General features: G+C 44.2%; 1 protein-coding gene across 2 annotated transcripts in view; it reads left to right on the top strand.

Moving 5' to 3' along the window:
* rbms3 (RNA binding motif, single stranded interacting protein) overlaps positions 1-22,583 on the top strand; it is a 239,469-nt gene that overhangs the window by 100,992 nt on the left and 115,894 nt on the right. For both annotated transcript variants that reach the window (XM_069516825.1, XM_069516826.1), the window contains 2 exons: positions 3,132-3,289; positions 14,991-15,049. In XM_069516825.1, the coding sequence (XP_069372926.1) occupies positions 3,132-3,289; positions 14,991-15,049 (217 nt within the window). The remainder of the gene's footprint in view (positions 1-3,131; positions 3,290-14,990; positions 15,050-22,583) is intronic.

Here is a 22,583-nt window from a genome sequence, read left to right as displayed (position 1 = left end):
GGAGCGGCCCCGGTATTTTTTCAAGATTTAAATAAAACTAATTAACCATTAAATCCCTAAGTCGTCGGGAATGTGAGAAAAAACCCACTCAGCCCTTCCCACCTTCCGACAGTCTCCGCTGCTCTGAGACCTTCGGCACCCACTCCATCCTTCAACCCCATGGGGGGGGTCTTCCGTCGTTTTTCTTTCCCCTTGGATAACCCTGCTCTCTGCCCTCTCCCCTCACACTGTAAGTAATGAGCTGCTTTTGACCCTCCATGCCTCATTGTGTAAGATTTGAGCATCTGACCTTAAAAAATGAAAGCAAATCGATAGGGCGGGACACATGAATTCCAAAGCCCAGGATGCAAGCCAAGCCTGGAGCCGAGGGAGGCGGAGGAGGATAAGGAGGAGGGCTGTGTGAATATTACTGAAGGGCTAAAACAAAAAAAAAAGAACGAAAGCTTTTGAAATGAGAGAGAGGCTTTCAATTAACCTTCAGCTCTGGCAGTAAGTCTGTGTAGTGTCTCCTGTTTGTACTGGCGGATTTGTATGTGTCATGCAGTATGTTAAGTACTGTGTGTATAATTTAAGCTAAAGTGGACCAGGGAGGAATAAAGCTAAGGTGAGGGGAGGAGGAGGAAAAGGTGAAAGCCTCAAAGTCGATGCTTGAACTACAGCTGTGCATGTTCCTGTGAGTGGGAGTAAATAACTCCCATGGAGCTTTCAAGAGATTCAGATTCCTCTATTCTCCTGCCACAATATGGACTCATGAACAACTGGAGACTAGTCCTCCATTTTTTTCATTGAAGCCAATGAAACCAAGGCTACCAAAACAGCATGAGACGTCTGCTGGTGGAGGAGGTGAATTGGAATGTGTGGGTGTGTAGGTGTGTTTGTGTGTTTGTACAACTTGAGACTCGATTTGAGGACAAAAGCATTTGAATTCAATTCAAAACAGTTTTATTCGTATTGCACCAAATCCCAGCATTTGTCATATCTACAGAATTTAAAAGTTCAAATGAGACCTTGAAAGACTCACACTGTACTCAATGTGATCTATAGTACAAGTCTAATTAACCCTCACAGTGGTACAGTCATACCATAGATGTTTTTTTGGGGGGTTTTCACCACACACAGACGTTAGAGATGATTTGGGGTTAAGCATCTTACAAAAGAACACCTCAGTGCACAGACTGGAGGAGCTGGGGATTAAACCGGTGACATACTTGTTTAATAGATGACCCACTCCACCTCCTGAGCCACAGCTGCACTCACAGTTTTTATATACTACAACAACATGTCTTCTTTAGCCATATGTCAGTTATTAGGTCTACAAGAGCTTTAATATTTCAGGAACCACGTGATTGAGAGGCTGTAAAGCTGAATGTCCACATGTCAACCTGTGGTAATGATCAGCTTCAGGGATCTGAGAGACTTTTATTCCTACTCTGAATTTACTGAGGCCCTCTGGCCTGACGTGGTCCGGTCCTCCACAGACTCGTCATGATTTAGTTGATGCTTGAGTTGCCTCAGAGGACTTACAGCCGCTCTGGGGATGGTTCACTGTACTTGACTGTATGAGCGTCTGTGTGAAAAAGGTGTTATGTGGCGTGTGTGTGTGTGTGTGTGCACTCTTAGATGATGTGTACAGTGTGTGCGTCCAGCACAGCGAGCGGCTGCCCATCAGTTCCACTTAGCTCAGCGTGGTAATTAGCTGGCCATTGATGGACGTGGCTCCCTCTTCACGCTCTAGGGACCCCGGCTCTTTGTCTGAGGAGTGGAAGGCGACACGCTGGCATGGCACACACGCTTAAAATAGCGCATCAAATCAGCCATGCTCCGGCAGCCACTGCTAACGTGTGGGGCGGATTGAGGGGCTAATGGTGTGTGTGTGTGTGTGTGTGTGTGTGTGTGTGTGTGTGTGTGTGTGTGTGTGTGTGTGTGTGAGCAACCCTGCTGCTGTGTTTTTAAGACAAGTATGAGGTCTTCAGGTTCTCTCTGGGGAGGGTGAAGGGTTAACATGGTTAACTGAAGCTGGTGGTGGTATTTATTCATGTCCCCCTCTCACCCTGACCATTTATTCTTTCTCTGTTTCATCCATCACTCACTTACTTTATTGCACTGTGCATCGTCCCTCTCTCTCTCTCTCTCTCTTCCTCGTTGCTCACTCTCTCCAAGTGGTTCTCTCCCTTTCTCCATCTCTCTCTCTCTTTCTTTCCGTTCATGCCCACAGGGCCCTGCTTCTCTCTTCCTGTCACTTTGTGCAGTGTCCCTGCAATAGAGATATAAATGGGCTGTGAGCAGGGGGCCCTGACTCCTATACCATAAATCTACACTAACAGCACAACAGGCACATGAGCAGAGCAGAGGAGGGGAAAGAAGGGAAGAGAGGGAGAAAAAAGAAAGTGGGGGAGAATCATATAACTAATGTATTTTGACTATATTTATGATAGAGATTATACCGGGAAAAAAAAAGACATATTGAGATGTTTATGAAATAGGCTGGAGAGGATTAGTGTGTCAAGATATCACACCCATGGAGGTGTAAATTGTTTTACAGTGAGATGAAATTGGTTTTGAGGGTATGAATAGTAAGCAGGAAGTTAACATCACTTAAAACTGTTTATAAGCTGCTGGGTGCCTCATGAACCCTAATTTCCCATAATCCTGCAGTGGAAATGTTTACTTAAGATTTTAAAAAAAGGAACAAAGTCTGCACTTTTGACCTCAGTTCCAAGGTTAGTAACAAAATGAACACCCTGAAAATGAACCAGTAGCTTTTTACTGCTTCTCTGGCTGATAATAAAAAGTCATAAAATGTCGTCATGAACTCATCTACGAGGTTACATATTCGAAACGTGTTCCCCTAAAATTTTACTCATTAAAGCTTCAGTAGGTGTGTGAAATAGATAGTTGATTATTGAGTCACATCCCCAGGTCGGTCAGTACTAACGTTTTTGGGATGGAGGCTCCCTGTCTTAAGCCCCTCCCACCAGATGAGAACGTGCTTCATACGTGCATTTGACACATGACACGCGTACGCTTGTTCTATTGTCCATCTTTGATTTGTTTTCTCTTTTTTCTAATTTTCAATCGTCCTTTTTCTTAGTTTACGTAAAATGAAACCTGTATTTTTCTTCTCTTCGCAGCAGCCCTATGCTCCACCCCCTCATCCAATGGCTCCTCCCAGCCCCAGCACCAACAGCTGCAGCCATGGAGGGGCGGAGCAGCTGAGTAAGACCAACCTTTATATCCGAGGCCTGCCACCCGGGACCACCGACCAGGACCTCATCAAACTCTGCCAACCGTAAGTTCTGGGAACCATTACAGTTAAATGCAGCGTTTGTGCTGTCACTCCCGTCAGTGCCACTTTGTAAATCTCATTTTAAGCAGTGGATTTATTAGTTGCATTCTCATGTGGTCTATGTGACCATGATACGCTTCTCGTCACTGTAGGTATTACATTCACATTGTGTTATTAGAAACAAATGAACATTTATCAATTATTATGATCATGTCATTGTTTTCCTTTTGTTGTAAAGTTGATATTTGATGTAATCGTTCGAGAGAAAAGTAAAATCCGTATACAGTGGAAGTCCTAATTTGAGCTGTCGTCTTTGAAATAGACATCATTTCAAGTTGAAAGATGATGAAGATGTTTTACGAAGAGGGGGAACTTCTCTGTGTCTTGTCTTGCAGTCGAAACAAGTCAAATAGGGGAGATTCCCATGACAAGATCATATTTCAGTAAGTCGCTGAATAAATAGCTGACAGCCCAGAGACACAAGAGACATTTTGTGCAGATGATGTTGTACTTAGACGAAGATGGAAAACCAATTTGCGTTCGCGAAGTAGTCGAAGAATTTACAGTGGCTGTAGCTCATGGGCGTCAAACCGTGGAGCGAACAACCATGTCAAGCTAAGCAGATCCACCTGGACCCCAGTCGCTGTCAGCTCAGTCTGCCTGTCGTTAAAAAAATCATTCTCGTGATTAACTAAACCAAACAACTGTAGTTTTTGGACAAGAGTACAAGTGTGTATTCAAGAGTCCACATAGATATGTTCATGCATCTGTGTTTCTGTGTGTATTTGTAATAAAACATCATATAAGGTAAACAGTGCAGTAAAACACATGCACAGACTCCACATTTGTCCTTGTGGTGGACAGACGCTGCTGTACACTATATACACAAATGATATATTAAAGGACTTAAATGACAAAGTGATCAAACTAACACACTCGCCTCTCGCAGGAATGAAAAAGGGTCCATGTACTATACCTTCCACACCCCATTAAACCGCTACCAACTGTGTGTATTTTAGAGACACACACAACGGCACTCGTAAAAATCTGCCAAGTGCTCTTGATAGAGCAAACACACACACACACACACACACACACATGCACACCTGCCTGCACACAGCTTAATAAGGCAGAATAAAGCTTAGATTGGACCACCTCCCCCAGGAATCACAGACCAAGACCTCATCAAGCTGGAACACACAGTCACGGGGGCTTTCACTCTCTCTCTCTCTCTCTCTCTCTCCCTCTCTCTCTCTCCTTGTCTCTGTCTCTCACACACAATCACATACAACCACACACACACAAGCAGCTTTGTTCGGCTCCATTAGGCCCTTTCACTTCTAAAATGGCGAAAAAGGGGGTCAAGATCATTAATGGAGACAAGGCCAGCAGATTGTGAAATACAGGCCATGAGCGAGTCTGTCTAGTTGCATAACCTTTCCTTGGCCATATTTCCAGAAATGTCTTGGTCAAACGCAGCCAATTATTCAATGATCCTTTGGAGACAGGAACATGCTGTCCAGTGTGTTTGGTAATGCTCCCGGTTACCATGTCATAAGTCATGCATTTATTCTTGATACTGACCCATCGGAATTCCATTAGCCTGACAGGCAGACCGATAAGATTTGGAAAAGCACTCAACATTTTGGCATCGCATATCTCTTGCTTAGCTCCAGCATCCACTCTTTTACACTGAGTTGAACAGTTTCAATTTCATTTCTAATTCCATGTGATCATGAATGTTCTGAGCTTTTCTGTTTAGAAGGGCAAACCTAGTCGGGGCTTATGTAAAACACCCAGGGAGGGTGCATGTTTGTGAGTCTAGATTTGCATTCTAATATATAGCCTTGCTCCTGCCGACACTGTGTGTTACTGCTTGGATCTGTCGTGCTGTCCTCTAGTGGCTGCCCGCTCGCTCAGCTGATTCCAAGGCTTCCTCTGTCTCTCTTCTTTCTTACATTTCCCATCCGTCCCTCTGTGTGTATCGCCCGCACAATAGCCCCCAAGGTTGCTTGAGGTGTGCCAGTGAAAATCCAGTGCCACTGAAACTTTAATTAGTCAGGCCGTGTTTCAGTGGCTGGCTGGTGGCAGCATTCAAGAAAAGGTCATGCAACTGTTCCGCAGTCTGCAGCACCCTGGGTTCCCCTCAGGTTTTTATATATATATATTTATTTTGCAGATGCCCACTCCCCCTCCAGCACCCAGAACCCCCTCTCCTGGCCCTCAGCCCATCAGCTCTCCCAGGGAGACTCTGTGTTAAACATAAACGCTCACTAAATGCGCTGTAGTTTTAGGAAAATGAGAACTGGGGGAGTTTCAGTCACATTAGCTGGCCTGGCAATTTTTCTTCATCACTATCTATCGGCTCTCTTGAGGTTTACTAAATATGTTTGTGTGTATGTGTGTGTGGTCTGTCTGGGTTTGAAAGGCAGCTCTTGCCAACCGGGTTCACCTAATATCTCGAAAGTGGACATGCTGCCACCAAACTGATGCATTCTTGACATCAGGCCATATTGTAGCTGCTGACTGGAGGCTGTTGCACATCGTCTGAGAGATGCCAAAAAAATAAAAGCCTTCTACTTTTGCATGTTTTTGTGAACTCGTCATGGGTTCAGTCACCCTCATCCAGGCCTTCCAACCTCTCAAATATCCCAGTTCTTGCAGAAGTTTGAATTTCTAGATTTAAAAAAAACATAACATCTTTTTGATAGCTCCTCATTTCGGTCAATGTTATTTCAAAAGTGAAGATAACACTGTGAAAATGCTAAATAATTGCAAAATTACTGTAATGCATTAATTGTGTGTTAGCACATAAGAGTGGGACATTATGTGTGTTGTAAATAATGACATCATTGTTTTCTTTCGTGGTGCTTTTGTTCTCTTTGTTGATGCTGGCTTCTCTCGTCAGTGAAAAAACTCTGTGTTCGCAGATGTCTCCAGATGTGATGTCATGTTAACATTTCAGCTGACTTTCACCCCCCAGCCTTACACGCCCTCGTAACCAAGCCTTAAATTGTGGGGACACAAACACGCAGTACACAAAGACTATTTGAGTTACCAAGGGCAAGATTTTTTTGTGACCATTCACCTCCTTCAACCAACCTCACTGTGGTCGCTGGGAGCAAAAGTAAAGACTGGAGAACACCAAAGTTCTCACAGCAGTTGGGGTTACATGCCGAGAGCTGTTGAACGAGTAATTAAATGGATTCGGGTGGGTGCTTAATCTCTGTTTTGTTCAGCTGGCTGGATGTTGGGTTCCCTGCAGCTGTCAACCTGATATATGGGTGTAGCGAAGAGGCCAAAGGAGTGGAGTGGGGATTTGTTGGCTCAACACCCAGATAGCGAGAGGCCTTCCTACTTGCCTGGCTGGCTGTATGAGTGGAAGGACGGATGAAGGAATGGGTGGAGGGGTGGATAGAACAGCCGTTACTGTGAGAAAAATTCCTTGGCCTAACCAGGCAGGTTGAGGCACTACATCCACCCAAAGCCCAACTCCAACCCCATCCAACCTAAAGATCGATGCAGCCAAAGCATCCAACCATGCTGACAAAACCAATACAGCCCCAAACACTTTAGGGCAAAGCAGACTTCACAAGCCACTTTAACAGCCAGGTATTAGGCAGCACCCACATTTTTCTTGTTAGCAATCTACCACCCAGGAGAGGCATAGAGAGAATGGAAGCAGGTTGTTGGATAAACTGTTTAAAGGGAGAAAGAGAGCTTTTTTATGAGGGCCACAACTGGAATAACATGCAGTTCACATTTTCCCTGCCAGCAGCCCCAAATCCATAACTCAAACCGCCAAGAAAGCAAAGAACCCTAGAGGTCCCTAAACCCCCAAATTCTTGCCCCTCCTTTCCTTCCTCTTCCACCCTACCTCCTTCTCATCTGCTTCACCCTCCTCCTCCTCCTTTCGGTTCTCTGCGCCCAATTTCAGCCATGGCCGAGTCACAGCTGCACCCTCGCTCGCACTGGCTTTGGCCTCCGTGCCACAGCCTGATCAAACGAACAGAGAGAGCCAAATCAAGAGCTAATCACCATCAATTGTCCAAATAACCTTTCCCGTGTGTGCTGAGGGAAGTGTGGAGGGGGAAGTGGTGAAGGCGGGGGAAAGGGGATGGGAAGGAGGGAGAGAGCCATGAGGTATGCTAAGTAGAGAAATTGAGGGGAGGAGAAGGAAGGGGTGACCCTGGGACCACCTGTTTTCATGAAGCAGAGGCCTGGGCACTCAGCAGTGGCACATTATCCCTAATGACTCACCGAGGTCCACTCTTGACATTAGCTGTCTAGCTATCAAAGCCGGCCTATCCCCTCTGCTTCAAAAAGCTGACAGAGGGGAGAAGCAGTGTGAGCAAAGGTGTTGGCCAAGTTTTAATACACACTTTGGGTTGCTTTTTTATTCCTGAATCCTCTTTATCTCTTTTGCTTCATCTGTCTATCCAATTTCTGCAACAATCCCTCTGTATCCTCACACACCATACATTAGTGTATCACACAGGTCCAGTTGTGCGTCCCTCTGGGCATAAAGAGATAACGGTGCTTAAGGTTTAAAAAAGTAATGAGGCAGCCGCAGGAATGTCCAAACTAAACCACTCTTACAACCTCATTCTGAGTAGAAACATCTGCTTATCATGGAGGCAGAACCCTCTTTACCTTCTATATGTAAACACATCTGTCTCTCCTCCATGTTTCCTCTCCTCTCCGTTCGTCTCTTGCCTCTCATCTGCTCTCTCACATCTTTGCACCATGTCAATCTCTCCACTGCAGCAGAGGTGACATTGCCATCTCACTAGCCAGGCCAAACGAACTCGAACGCAACTCCCCAAAACATTGATTTCAGAGCAGAGGTCGAGCGGAGAAGCTGATTCCGCCTAAGGCTGGTTTGTTTGAATTATTTATCCCCCTAATTACTGTATACATGACAGAGAGACAGTTTGCCTATTTAGAGTCCGGAGTCTCTTCCACTTCTGCACCAAAGTCGACGATGTTAACTGTCATTGCTGTAACTATGATTTTCTTGACCTTAACCTTTTTAATATCGAATTAATACAAATTACACAGCCCTTTAAAAACTGTTACATTCACGTGATACTTCGCTGCATTTGACATTAGCTTATTTCCAAGACGCAGTGGCATATCACATAATAATCACAGCAAATACTGTAGTCGTCGGCATAAAATATCACATTTCATCTGACCTCAGCTGGACAGTGGAGGACAGTTTCTAAGCTCCAACAGCAGAGGCAGCAGAGACTCTGGTCCAAGAAGACTGATTGACACAAGTCACAAAACCTGACAACTCTGGAGTCTCTGACTTTAACCCCATAACTATTTCCCTCCAATGACTTTCCCTTTCAATTGGATCAGAAAGCAAAAAGCAGCACCGGCACAGATGAGATGTGGTCATTTGTGCGTGTCAGACAGCAGCGCGTGGCATGTGGGTTTGGCAGCTTTGACCCGTCCCAACAAACAGAGGCTATTGTGCGAGGCTGACTCTGACGATGACCAGTATTTGTGCTTGAGAAAGCAAGAGACTGTAAATGGCTACACTCACAACAACAAACCAATGCTTCCCACTGTCAGTGATTGTTGCTTGTACCTTCTCTTGATGCCTGATCTTGGTTAACCAGCGTGTTCTTTCCTTTCCCATGCTCACACTGAAGCACTTTTGGTTCATGTTGTCTGAACGTCTTTCCTGTTGCTGTCACAGAACAGTTTTATCCTCTCGTCTTTCTCTACCTGTTCATCCTCAGTCTGCTGGGTAGAGCCCAGATGGGTGTCAGGGCCAATAAAGATACACACCTCCATATCTTCTCCAGGACACAGCAGCACCCACTTAGATCCCTAAGAGCTGAGTGTGGGATAGAGAAACACACTTATTTGTCTTCTGACCAAGAGATAGATGAGGGGGTCAGTACCACTCTCAAAACTGGGTGGAAGTTTATTCAGCAGCTGTTTGGTTTAGAATTGGATAAAGACTGAAAACACTAGGTGGCAGCTTTCCTGCTTTTGTCCAGAGGTAAAAAGATATACCCCCCAGCACCTCTAACCTTTCTTAATACATTGTCTTGATCTCCAAAGATGTTTTTCCTCGGTGCCCACAGCTCAGTAAAATCATGTTTATTTAGGAGGAAGAACAGACCTCGAGTTCCAGTAGATATGTTGGCACACCATCACATTCCTGCATTTGAAAACAGTTCAACAGCCTTTGAGAAAGCACCAAGTTTACTTTTGTTTCGAGCGCTGTTTACTGCCGGCTTCATACCACAGATGAGTCATTGGCATGCGCCTATTTTATTTTGAACTGTGTTGGCACGTTGGTTGATGACTCACTATTTGGAACACACCGCTTGAGTCCGCAGTTGTATATTCTGTGCGTATTGCCATTGTTGAAAAGAGATTTGGGATCATCATCCTGTGGAATTTCCCCAGTATTTCTATTAGCATATTTCTTATTATTTACATATTTCAGCATGCTGTTGTTTTCAACCAAAGGCCCAACTTTGAAATCATGTGTCAAAAAAACTACAGAAGCTGCATCAGAAAAAAAGAAGAAAAAAACACTTAAGGCAGGATTACCTCTCTGTTCCAAGATGTTTCCCGAATTTACACATTAAAGGTTTGAAGGCGAAATTTGCTATCTTACCACAAACCTGCCAACAAAACACAGGGGAATACCTGCACCTTTAAAAACACAATTCTGCCAAGAAAACGATAATGTGCAGAAGCCAAATCCAGTTTTTGTTTTTTGATACATTGTGGTTTTTATTTGCATATTAATATTTAAACATGACTTCTTTCAGAATTTCGACTCCACTATCATAAAGCTATAATAAACTGGAAGAGCTCTGTTAAAATGATAATATTAATGATGTCCATGGAGGCACTGACTTCACCATTACTACCAAACTACCAGTATAGAGGCTCAGAGGTTATGGAAAATCACTGGTGCTAGGTGGAAAGTTTTCCTCCTCTACTAATTTTCTTTCACTTTATCACTATATATGCTATTGTATTCATACTTCTTTCCATGTCCCCTGTCTTTCTCTGTCTTTTCTGTGTCTATTTAAGATTCTTCTTTACTTTTTTGAACAGTTTTCATCGGGTTTCTTATTTTTAGCCACCAGCCTTCTTATTTTACCTCTGTAAAAACGATTCCTGTTTGTGAAGCTTGTGTTCCCATCCTTCAATTTTTCCTTTCCACTTTCTTCTGTCACAACTCTCTTTCCCCAGGGAATCTCTCTGTTAAAGCGTCAGCCTCTCTTTTTAATTCTTTACCGTACAAACTGCACCGGCGGGCTGCTTCTGATCATATAAGACTTTCAGAAAAAAACAGATTTTTAAATCGTGATCAGTGAAATTGTTGATGACCTGAACTTGAGATCAGAAATTTTGAAGTTGAACTGTTCAGAGTAAAACATTATAGAAATAGTGCAATAGCTTTACGCAGGTCACCTGGTGGGATTTTCACTATGTGGGCAATTTGTGATTATTGACGTAAACAAAACACTGGATAATCAAGGATAATTAACAAAAAAAGAAAATGCCTTTACCCAGTTCACAAATGCTTAGGAGCTAATGTTAGTGACTCATCCCAAGAACCTTCTGTTAAATCAGAAAATAACTTGTACAGTTGTTTGTTGGTTGAAAATTGGTGGAAAAATTGTAACTGAACTAATTTGTAGAAATAATACATTTCAATGTATGTCTGTGCTGCTAACAAAAGCACCATTATAACTGTTGTACCTTTTTTCATGTAACATTGTACTTCTAAAGATAACAAAAGCCTTCTGGGTAAATTGTGCTGCACAGAGCAGGTAGTAAATCTGGATGATGGGTGTCTTGTGCACCTGCATGAGTAGAAATCTCAGTAGAGCTCATTTTCTTTTCTCAGCAGCAGTATATACACTCCGCTAATTCTTTTTTTTGCGTAAAAGACCTGCAAGAGGTGGCACATTGAAGTCACTGTTCTCCATTCTGCACCTGTCCCATCCCCCTGCACAGGTGGCCCGACGGTGCTGCGGAACCAGAGTTCTTTGCTTTACGCAAGTCAGCTCAGTAAAGCCTTACCCTTCCTGCACCAGTTTTCTCAAGTAGCATGTGGGTTATTTTGTGTCACATCATCACACACTTGAGTCACACCATCACAGATCTTCATGACATTTACCTGTTGATCTGGTTATTTGAGAAACCTGTGAAACTGAAATTGTATGTGTCGCTGTTCCTGAGATATGTGCTAACCGAGTCTGAACTTTTTTTTGGTGGAGGCATATCTCCTTCAGTTCATAGAAGTTGGTTCTCATATCGTTTAAATGCACCATTCCAGCTCACACACTCCCAGATCTTTTGAAAGCCCAGCGTCTGAGAACAACACTTGGGTGGTCTGTCCGTCCTCTGTCTGTGCTGCACTTCCACTATACAGTGACGTGTGGTGGTTCTGATCAGCTCTTCCTCTCTCTCACGCTGAAGGGCCACTTCACTTTCCCAGCTCTGATGACAGAAAGGGAATACGTCTGGATCATTTCATCCAGCGAGTGGACGGGGTGGGGTAAAGAAAAGCAGTGCGGGGGTGTCACCGTGCACATCTGGCCGCCCTCTCAGAAACGTAGCTGAGCTCTCGGCTGAGCTTCAGTTTCATTGCATCTCACTGTCTGGACAGCTGTCAAATGAATGACATGTTTTACATCACCACAATTTGTACATTTTCATCATCTTCAAATAGCTCATGAAGCCTCCATTTTTTATAAGCTGTTTCATTTCTAGCGTCTTCTTTTCTGCGGGTTGATCCGACGTTGCATCAGAATGATTGCCACGGGATTCCTATTAGGAGAGGGGAGGAAGCCAGAGACGGAAGGAGAAGAGAGAAGGATACAGTATGGGAAATAGGGGGGATTGTAAAGGACGGTAGGGAGACATTAAGAGAGGAGGAGGGAGAGAGAGAGGGAGTGCAAGAGAGAGGAGAAGATTTGTGGGGGGGGGGGGCAGAGGGCCGAGGGCCAGTCAGAGATAAGAGGCAGCGAGAGTGATTGAAATAGGATTAGTGGAGACAGGCTCTGCATCCAGGGCCACAGCATCACAGTGTTAAACCTGCGCTTCACAGGCGCTGCCTCTGTCACATCAAAGCCTCCCCAGGCCTGGCTGGCAGAGAGGCGAAGCAGCCGCCAGCAGGGTCGTCCACAGACACACACACGCACACACACACACGCCACAAACATGAAGATTCCGATCACATCCTCCATCCACCTCCAATATGTCTCCATTACGGCCCCGAGAAGCCGCCTCCTTTCACCTCGTCCTTTCATCTCCCTGCAGTGTGTATGTGGCGTTTTTTTGGATGGTGGATGGCACGCGTTGATGAGCCATCTTTAACATGTTATGAGGCGAGCGGGGATGAGTTGGCATCGGGAAGCTACTGTCTCCCGCTTCCTCACAGTCCAAACAAAGTTTTTAATGAGAACTTTCCCCCAATTTGTGCCAAAAGCGCTGAGCTTCTTAACTCTCTCAACTGCTTCCCAGACTGAAAGTATAGAGTTTTTTTTCTTTTTTTCCCCCTTAAGCTCTGAAGCAGGGCAGGAACCTGCGTGCAAATAAATGGACAGGTAACACACGAGCCAGCTCAGTGGCTTGTATATACAGTAGAACGTATTCAATCAATAAATAGAAAATATGAAAATATGATTCAATGTCATCTGGGATTTTAGTTTCAGTAAACTGGCATGAATCTCATGTTTAAGCGATATGATTTAAAAAGGAAGAAATTAATGTTTCATCGTCAAATATTCAAATTACTACTGATTTTCAGTGTTTCTTATTTTTATATCGATATCGGCATTTATTTCAAATTATAACAATTTGATTTTGTCAATATCACTTAGTGCTAATTCCCTTCTAACTTTTTAATCAATACATGGTGTCTTGGTTGCATTTAAATCTTTAAAGTAATATAAAAATCACATCAGCCATAATACATCTTACAATCTGTACTTGGTCCTCTACAGTTTGAGATACTGCAGTTTCTTCCCCCCGTGCTGCATGTTCTATAATCAAATGAAACCCACTGCTCATCTTGTGTACTTACACTGGAGTGTGTCAGTGTGATCAAACATTGCACATCCGCCCTGTTCTGTTGCATTAGATGATGGATCTCTTTAGCTAAAATGGCCTGTTTATCTGCAGAGGAGAGACGATCCACTGATTGGTGAGTGCTGCCTTTGTGTTCATAGTTTTTTAGGGTAAGCGCATGTGTGTGAATATACATGCTGTGAGGGTGTGTCTGTGTGCGTGTGTGTGTGTGTGTGTGTGTGTGTGTGTGCTTATACTCATTCAGTATCTGTGTTTGTGAGCTGGTAGTTTTCCTCTCGGTTCTCATCAGTTCATATCCACCACCCACCCCACCGCAGCATGCAGTAAATAGAGTCTCTGCCACTCGTTGAGAAATGGCACAATTATCCCCTGCTGGTGAAATATGGGCCAGGATGCACCACTGCTTCTTCCCCACAGAATGAATGAATGTGTGCGTGTTTGTGTGTACGCACGTGCCAAATGCTTCTATGCTCAGTCATTGCAAAGTGCGTTAAACACACAGGGAATTGTTCTCACTTATGTTTTTATATACAAGCTTGTACACACCACCCACACAAATGGAATTGTACAAGGAAAAGTGAAGCTGCACACGCACATAAACAAATATACACATTATATTATATCCACACATGCAGATTGACACACACACACACACACACACACACACACACACACACATTGATACATACTGTACTCACAGTGCTGCTCATCCTGCACACAATGCAACGTGTTGCTGTTTTAGCTGAGAAAAGCAGATAGTGGGTCAATAACACATTTTGTTTATATCAGGGTTCATAATTTCAATTTGGGCTCTTAGGTTTTTGTGCTAATGTTCAGAAAATACATCACTTTCCTCATAACCCTTTGCTGAAGCTCCTCTTCTGGAACACTTGGCTTTCACGCCTTTCCCGACCATGTAGGAAATGTTGGCGTCCAATCTCGCTTCACCAGGGTCTGTCAGAGTCACAGCTAGGTACGCATAATGCAAATGTAGGGTGAATGGGTAGGGTGTCTTCATCAGGTGGATGCAATTGTTTGTCTCTTTGGAAAAATGTTTGATGAGAGGAGTGGTATCATTCTCAGAATAAAGCTGGTTCCAACATGTTTTACGCATAACTTTGCATTAATAATGGAACAGGGGGAACAACTGACTCGGCTGTGGGCGAAGGTTCAACAGTCCACCTACCGGCACCTCTTAAGTTCAACACGTTATGTCACTTTACGTTTGTACTCTCAAGCGAAAAACTGTTTTCTGCTCATTTTGTACTTTTTAGATGCGAAAGGAATGAATCACAATTGAATATGTTGCAGTGAACTTTGAAGACGCTCCACTGTTCATGTGTGCTATTAGACCTTATGAAAATGTTCAGTGACCCTCTCAAATGTCAGGGGGCTGCACATTCATTGAGAAGTCAGCCACACACGTAACATTATTAACCTCGAGTGATTTCTCTCTCCCGATGGCTTTTGACATTTGTGCTACTTTGCAAATTGCAGCTGCAACAAAATGGAGGAAAGTAGGGAAACTAAAACATCTGCTTTAACCGCAGGATGGTAATCTGAGTGTCGAAGGTCCTGAAGAGTCAAAAACACTGAATTCCATTTCTCTTTTTCTTTACAGGTATGGAAAAATAGTGTCAACCAAGGCCATTCTGGACAAGAACACCAACCAGTGCAAAGGTAAATGACTTTGTCTGTCTTGTACACCTACCGTGTTTTAGTGCGGCAGCTATCACCCTTTAGACTGTGTCTCATCACGGGAACAAGAGTACGAGTCCTTTTACACAGTTAAGGAAGCTTTCGGCCGTAAATCAGTGATTTAGCGAGTGAAGACTGCAGGAGGGCTTCAGATAAACATCCTGCTCGTGCTTCAGAGGTTTAGCAGCCTCTCTTTCAGCCCCTCCCTCGCTCCTCTTCGATTTCCTCTTTTGTCATATGGAACACGATCTTCTGCAAAGTGCGTCTCTGTAAGAGGGTCCATTAGTGTAGTGTGCACAGTAAATGGTGCGCACATGCAGCAGTGACATTAGTGGCTTTTTTGAAATTGTTTCTCCAGCACACACACTACACACATTTACATGCTTGAACATACACAACCAATTAGTGGGCTAATAAGCTAGTTTGGATTAGATAAACTTTAATTACCGTCATTGTCACACTCAAGTTCCCGGTGTCTTTGCTCTGTTTTCACTTCAGCCACCTGTGTGTCATGCCTGTGAATATTTTTTCGTTTTGTTAAGAAATAATCGAGACCAACTTTGTCTCCAGCGAAGAGTGAGTGAAAGAGGGAGAGCGAGGGGAGAGAATGGAGCGATAGAGAGATGAGGGAAAGAAAAGATTAGTGTGCTACTTGCCCCGAGGTGTCTGGCAGCACTGTTTAAGAGCTATTGAAGTTCCATCAATACTTTTAATTGCTTTTTGTGGTTTCCCGGACTCTGAAGTGTGGCCTTTCAAGGTGAAGCCGCCTTTCTAACCCCACTCCACGCCTGAGTTTATCCTGCCAGGTTTTCTCTGGGTCAAAATGCTGCGGAAAAGAACCTCTGCCTTTTATAGAGGATCAAAAAAAAAGCTGATTATCCTGACAGGTCCATTTTTTGTGAGTCCTATGGGCTATTAAAGACAAGAGTGGATGCATGTTAGTGGGAAGGATGTCTCCACAGGTCACAGGAAACAGCAGAGGGTGGATTAAAGAGGAGAAAGGCAGCGCCGAGGGAGGTCGCGCAGGAGGCAGACCTCCTCCAGCTTCTGTGACGAAATAAAAGAAATGGACTCTATCGCAGTTCATCCCTCTCAGTGTCCAGCTGACCTGAGTTATGCACAGCGCAAGAATATCAGTGTAGCTCAGCCCCGTGTTGTGTGGGAGACAATGTTTCCCATAAGTCACCCTCCTGGAATGCAGCGCCGCTGAAATGCCAAGAAGCGAATATAAGCAGATGTATCAATGAGTGGAAAGGATGGTCCTGCTCTATGCCCAGTGGAAGAGTGGGAGGTGGGCACACAGGAGGGAACAGTGTGAGGAGAAAATTACAATTCTCTCATTTTTAAACGACTACACACACACAAAAAATCTAAACTAAATCTCCAGAAAGGTGAGAAGGTATCAAAGCATGAATGAGACAAGCAGGTGTTATGAAGCCTGATGGGCCGGCCTGCGTCTGCAACAAAGCCGAATCGGCACATCGCCCCGATCTAGTCACGCATTGTTTCCAGTCATGTGACCCCTCGACCCTGACACTTGTTTAAATGTCAGAGAAGCGGCTTATCACTCCTGTCCCGCCATCACACACAGCGAGCATCCCTCTCCTCCGTATCCTCGCTCCCTCTCCTCCCCTTGGTGTTATTTGTGTTTAGTTCTGCACGCTGAGCGCGCTGCCAAAACAACGTGAGAAAAATGGGTGAGAGAAGAGGTCAGGACCGGTCATCTCTGAGAGGGAGGTAGCTGGGGCGAAAGATCGACAGTGGAAAACAAAGAGGCAGACGTATCTTGTTGGATTTATATTGTCCAACAACATATGCACACTAATAATTCACTATCACAATCTATTGGGTCAGTTTATCCTTTTTTTGGATTGGTCATATACCTTTTTGATTTACTGTAGATTTCAGGCAGAGGTTTTTCAGTTGAAAAGTTGAAAAACCACAGGTAATTTCACGTCATTTCAAAAAACACACTCAGCAAGGTGCCTGATAAAGAACACAATTTATAGATAATAATTAGTTTCATGAAAATATTTGCATTTGCCATTCCATCAGTAATAGATAGAAAATATATAATTATGTACAATGAAGATTACTTCTACAGATGTGCTGATTTAATTTGGGCTTTAAAAGAAAATATCTAGACCTACAGTGTTTTTTTTATTTTACTGTCTTTCTGATGGAAAAACTTTATGTCCAATATAAATTCACTATTTTAAAAAAAGGACAGTTTGAAGTCCAGTCTCCTGGATTGATTTCCTCTGTCAGACCCACAATGACATACTCTATTTTGCCAACCTCACCTGTCTCCTTAAAGACGACCTTCACTGATTAAAATTAATAAAATCTTTACAAAAAAGTTTGTGCACTTGCCTCTCAGTGCAAGTGAAAGAAAAACTTTTTCCACAGTTAAAACAAAATAGGAAAAAGTGATCCTGGCAAAAAATAAAAAATCCTTTGCCTCCTCGGGTTCTTCCTTTTAGATCCCATACACAATATGTGTTGTTGTGTGATGCAGCTTCAGCACAACTGGCTCTGCTGGATATGTTTCTTGGCAGCAGCCTTATGAAAAGCTGTAAGATTCCATATACTCTACAGATACTAAAACATTATTGTGCAGGTTTAGTTATATGCCACCACAGTTTGTTACGAACTAGTTTATGCAGCTTCTGCAGTGATGTACCTTTCCATACATCGAGATATAGACTATAGATGCTTTAGATAGCTCTTCACTATTCATCACTACATACATGATAAATGTATTTCTTTAAGAAATGTTTTTTTATTTGTTGTTCCAATGTAATGCCTATAAAAAAGAATGAAGCTGAGAGCACGATAGGTAGATGGATGGCTGATAATATGTACTGCAGAATAGGGAGCGTGGGAGTGAAGCCTGCATTTTGTGGGAATGCAGAAAAACAGTTATGACGCTCTTGGTACTCACAGGTCAGGTGTCAGGGAAAATACGCATTTTCAGCGCAAACACAAACATAAACCCGACACACGGCGCCCACGTACAGACATGAACACATTGTTTCCCCACTAGCACAAGTCCATCTATACATTTACCCTCTGTAGAAAAGAAAGTGTTGTACAGCCAGGTCTGAAGTACGTTCAACAACAAAAAATACACGCTAAGAACATGTAATGCACCTCTCCCACGCACTCAAACACAAACGGCCACTCTCTGTTTTCTCTCACACACACAAAGAGTGATCGTGCCCCTGCGCACACTCCCCATCCATCTGCCGGAGGTGTGTTAGGCTCTTGCAGCAGCAGCAGCAGTGGCCATGCAACAGATCTATCAATCCTTCCCCTAACATCACAGCGTGTGTGCCTGCCTGTTCTGGCTGCTCTCCTCCACCAAGCAGGCCTTTCAATGAGCCTCTCTATCTTCACAGTGCTGACTCACTCCCTTGCTCCAACCTTATTCTATGACACACACATACACAGGCTTTCTAGGCACACACACACACACACGCACACACACATACCCACATACTTTTGCCACACAACAGACACATAAACTGTGCATGCAGATAAACACACACACACACACACACACACACACACACACATGCTTTGGAGTTAGCCCAGTTCAGAGAGCGATGGGAACGGGAAGTTGTGAAAGGGCTTCAGGGCTGTCAAGCGCTGTTGGTGAGTGGAGGCATTCAGCTCTTCATCTCCCTCTCACACTTTCATGCTCCTCCACACTCTGCCTCTCTTCCCCTCTTTGTCTCCATTGTTTTCTCCCCCTCGCTCACAGGCCCTGTCTATCTTTATATCTGTCTCTGCACTTTCACATTTAACTGTGGAAACACAGCAGAGATTTGGGGTTTGCATCACAGATGGAGTGGGGGGGAGTTGGGAACGGTGGCGAGGGAGCGAGACAGGGAAAAGATTGCGAGAGCCCAAAACTGCTCATTTGCCCTCCGTGCCCACGAGGACCTCTTTAAAAGGCAGTGGCGGCATTTGAAATAAAGCAGGACTGACCGAGTGGAGACATTTTATTTTCCCTGCCAGTGCCCGGAGGCAGAGGAAATGACCTCAACCCTTTAAAGGACCTCCGTTTCCTCCTCCGCCCCTGGGAGATAAGGCCCTGCCGAGATCCACCGGTCTGACTGGCGCTGTGCGCCATGGCCCACCGCACTGAATTGTGGGAGATAGATGAGATGAGAAGATTGTGGCTCTGTGTTTTCGGCAGTTTGTTGTTGCTCATTTCTTTTTTTTGCGTCCTAACATGCCATTCATTTTGTATGTGGATGCTGAAAACTCACAAGGGCATTACGTAAACTTGCATCTTGAAAGCATTACTGTTGCCCTCTCTGTGTTGTGCGGGTGACTAAATGTAGCATGCAAACATTTTATTCTTTTCGCCCTTATAAATGTAAATCGTGCATCCAAACATTTGATTATTAACTTCAAAGCAGCACATACATGAGTTTATAACACATTTGCATGCAGTTCTTCCAGTGTGGACACGGTGAACTCCTTGGCCAATCAATTTCCACTCGCTGGGCTACACATGCAGCCTCTGTCTGCTGCAATTTAAAAGCCTGTCAGATGCTTGACCATTACAATCTGAAGCATCCCTCGTCCATACCGCAGGCTCGGCCTAATGGAGAAATATAGGCAATGTAACATTCTATAAAAAAAGATTTATTGCTGCATCAGTGCCTGAGTGGAGTGTTGCATGACTTCGAGCATAAGCGCTATTGATGAATGAGGTGACGTGCTCCAAAAAGTCCTGTTTTTCATTGTCATGTGCATGTATCTCTGCGTGTTGCGGGGTGGGGAAGGGGAGGAGGTTGGGAAGAAAGGCAGCGAAGGTCTTTTTTTTTTTTTTCATCCGTTATTGGTTTCTCATTAGAAGGCCGAGATATAAACATTTGTCTATGTTGCGTACGGTGCCGGCGCAATTAAGGATTCTCTTTGCCGCCCCCCTCTGCCCTTTGAAAGTGAATTATGTGCAGATGAGAATCTCGACTGAAGTGCGGCCAACAGCAGACCTTTTCCAAATGCCTCTGTTCCCTCAAAGCCATTCCTGAAAGAGGCGAGATCGGCCGAAGGAGGGAGGGAGGGAGGGAGGAAGGGAGGGGGAGAAAGCATGTGCCGTTTCCCTGCTTGCATTGCGTATTAATGATTCTAATTAGCAATAGCTGAGGGATAATCACATTGATTTGTACAGATTCAGCATGCAGAGCTTCACTGGATAACACCGGCAGCCTTTGTTAGCACCCCCCAAATCACACACAAACACACACACACACACACACACAAAAATCCCTTTTTCTCTCCTTCACCCCCCCCACCCTCCTCCTGCCTCAATATCCATTTCAGTAAGTTCCAACTTGGCCGCTCACCAAGCAGGCGTCTGATTGGCTAAGTTTGTCGTAAATAGAAGCAGCCGGGCCATGAGCGCCGCATTCCTTGAGCTCTGACCTTTTGTACCACCCCCACTTCCTGCGCTGTGTTAGCATGCAGTGTCATTGTCTGTATTTCTGTGTGTATTTAAGCGTTTTTATGTTGTTTCTTCTTTGATAGCTGCAGTGACGGATTGACAGGAAATGAGGACAGGAGAATGTGGGGGGGGGGGTGATGTGTAGTAAAAAGGCGTATGTCTCTATATTTTGTTTGGTGGAGGTCGTGATGAGGTGAGATCCTGGTTCACGGATCAAAATAGATCAAGATTTCAGTTGCTTATTGTGTTCTGGCTGTTTTCTGGATCCAAACAAAGACAAACAAACCTGTAATAAATTTCAATAAAGCTCTTGGCGATCTGCGATGCAGATTTTTGTCACCATCATGGCTTTCCACTCTAGTAATTGGCTCAGTCAATTTCACAACACAACCCTGGTGTCCCTTCCTTGTCTTTTTTGTTGACAAATGCCTCGGCGGGCACTAGTGGAAGGTGAGGGGGCGTATCTCCTCTCATCTCTTATCCCAGACCGAACCCGTGCATGGCAGAGGGAACCACGATGAGAGATAGAGCCTTCCACTGACCTGACAAAGCCCCGGCCTCTTGAACATCCCCTGACTAATGATCATACCCTTGATTAGTTAAGGAAGGCATAAATCATAACTGCGACGTAGAGGAAGGCTAGCTGTAGGCGGTCAGGCCGTTCCTCATGAATGACTTACAGATGTAAGACAAAAAGAAATGGCCTGCGTAGTTGTTTAAAAGGAATGGGACACTTTGTCTTTGTTCGCATTCTAATGTTTGTCTTTACCCAGAGATTTCCTCTCCGTTCCAAAGGCGCCTGATTTTCATCGATCCGGCTTTATTCAAATATTTAGCCGGCCCTCTCATCTCACCGGTGGTGCTTTCGGGCCTAGTACCTGACGTGATAAGATTGCTTATTACGAACTCTCGCTCAATTGGGGGATAACGTGGAGGTGCACAGGATGGCACTGAATACTAAAGTTAAGAATCTTCAGATACAGCAGGAATGACAGGAGGGTGGGAATTTTAAGATATTCCATAGGTGAAGTGCGAGAGAAATGTGGCAGAAGGACTGCACCTGCACGCTTTGTGTAAAGAGCAGCTATTCAAGGTTGTTTGACATTCAAACCGGAGTGTGTGTGTCTGTGTGTGTGTGTGTGTGTGTGTGTGTGTGTGTGTGTGTGTCTGTGTGTGTTATTTGCAATATCTCTGTAGCCACTCAGTTTTTTTGCCATGGGTCTCATTTTAACAACCTCTTGACGAGTAATTAACACCCTTCAGGTCTCAAACCTTTCTAGAGTGCTCTTCACATGTTGCACCAAACACGCTGAGGTTTCGCCATAAAGCAAGCGAGCTGATGAAGCTGTTCAGGAAGTGAGTGGTGAAGCTATTTACAGAACTGAGTCAAAGACCGTTCATAGAGATTGGCGACGCGTCTCCACGTCCTACCACTATCCAGGAATGAAGCTAGAATATCCCAGGTATGACGGCTGCCATCTTGCACGTTTGGAGCCGGAGTTGGCACAGTACTGGCCAGGGGGTGGAGCTGCGGTTTCATCTGCGGTCCCATCGATACACGCTCGACCGAGTCTCTGCTGTTAATCATGACATTTCACCCTGTTTATATCTCATCAAATAACTAATCAAAACCAAACTTGATAAAGATGAACATTTTAACACACCACTGTGATGAGAAATACTTAAAACAATTTAAAAAACATCAGTGCAAATTATTTGATGTGTACTTTGACCTTTTAGTTTGGCCCATGTACCATCCACTAACATGGAGGATATATGACCTATGATGCAGCCAAGATGTTGGGGAGCTGTCCATCTTTATATACAGTCTACGATCCGAATGGCTGCACTTCAAAATGTCTTTATATATTTTTAAATGTGTCAATACTTTATACTAATGTCTGTGAGGATAATCTTGTATCTCCAGAGGATGCAGAGAGAACACTGGAAGCTATTTCCCCCTGAAACCAGACTCTTGCGACCAATTTTCTCACGGCACAGTGTGGATTGTAACAACATTTAAAATAATGTCTTCTCTGTCATACTTGATTTAGT

The sequence above is a fragment of the Paralichthys olivaceus genome, chromosome 20, assembly GCF_024713975.1.
Source record: "Paralichthys olivaceus isolate ysfri-2021 chromosome 20, ASM2471397v2, whole genome shotgun sequence".
NCBI classification, from domain to species: Eukaryota; Metazoa; Chordata; class Actinopteri; order Pleuronectiformes; family Paralichthyidae; genus Paralichthys; species Paralichthys olivaceus.
This window is presented reverse-complemented; position numbering and strand designations above follow the sequence as displayed.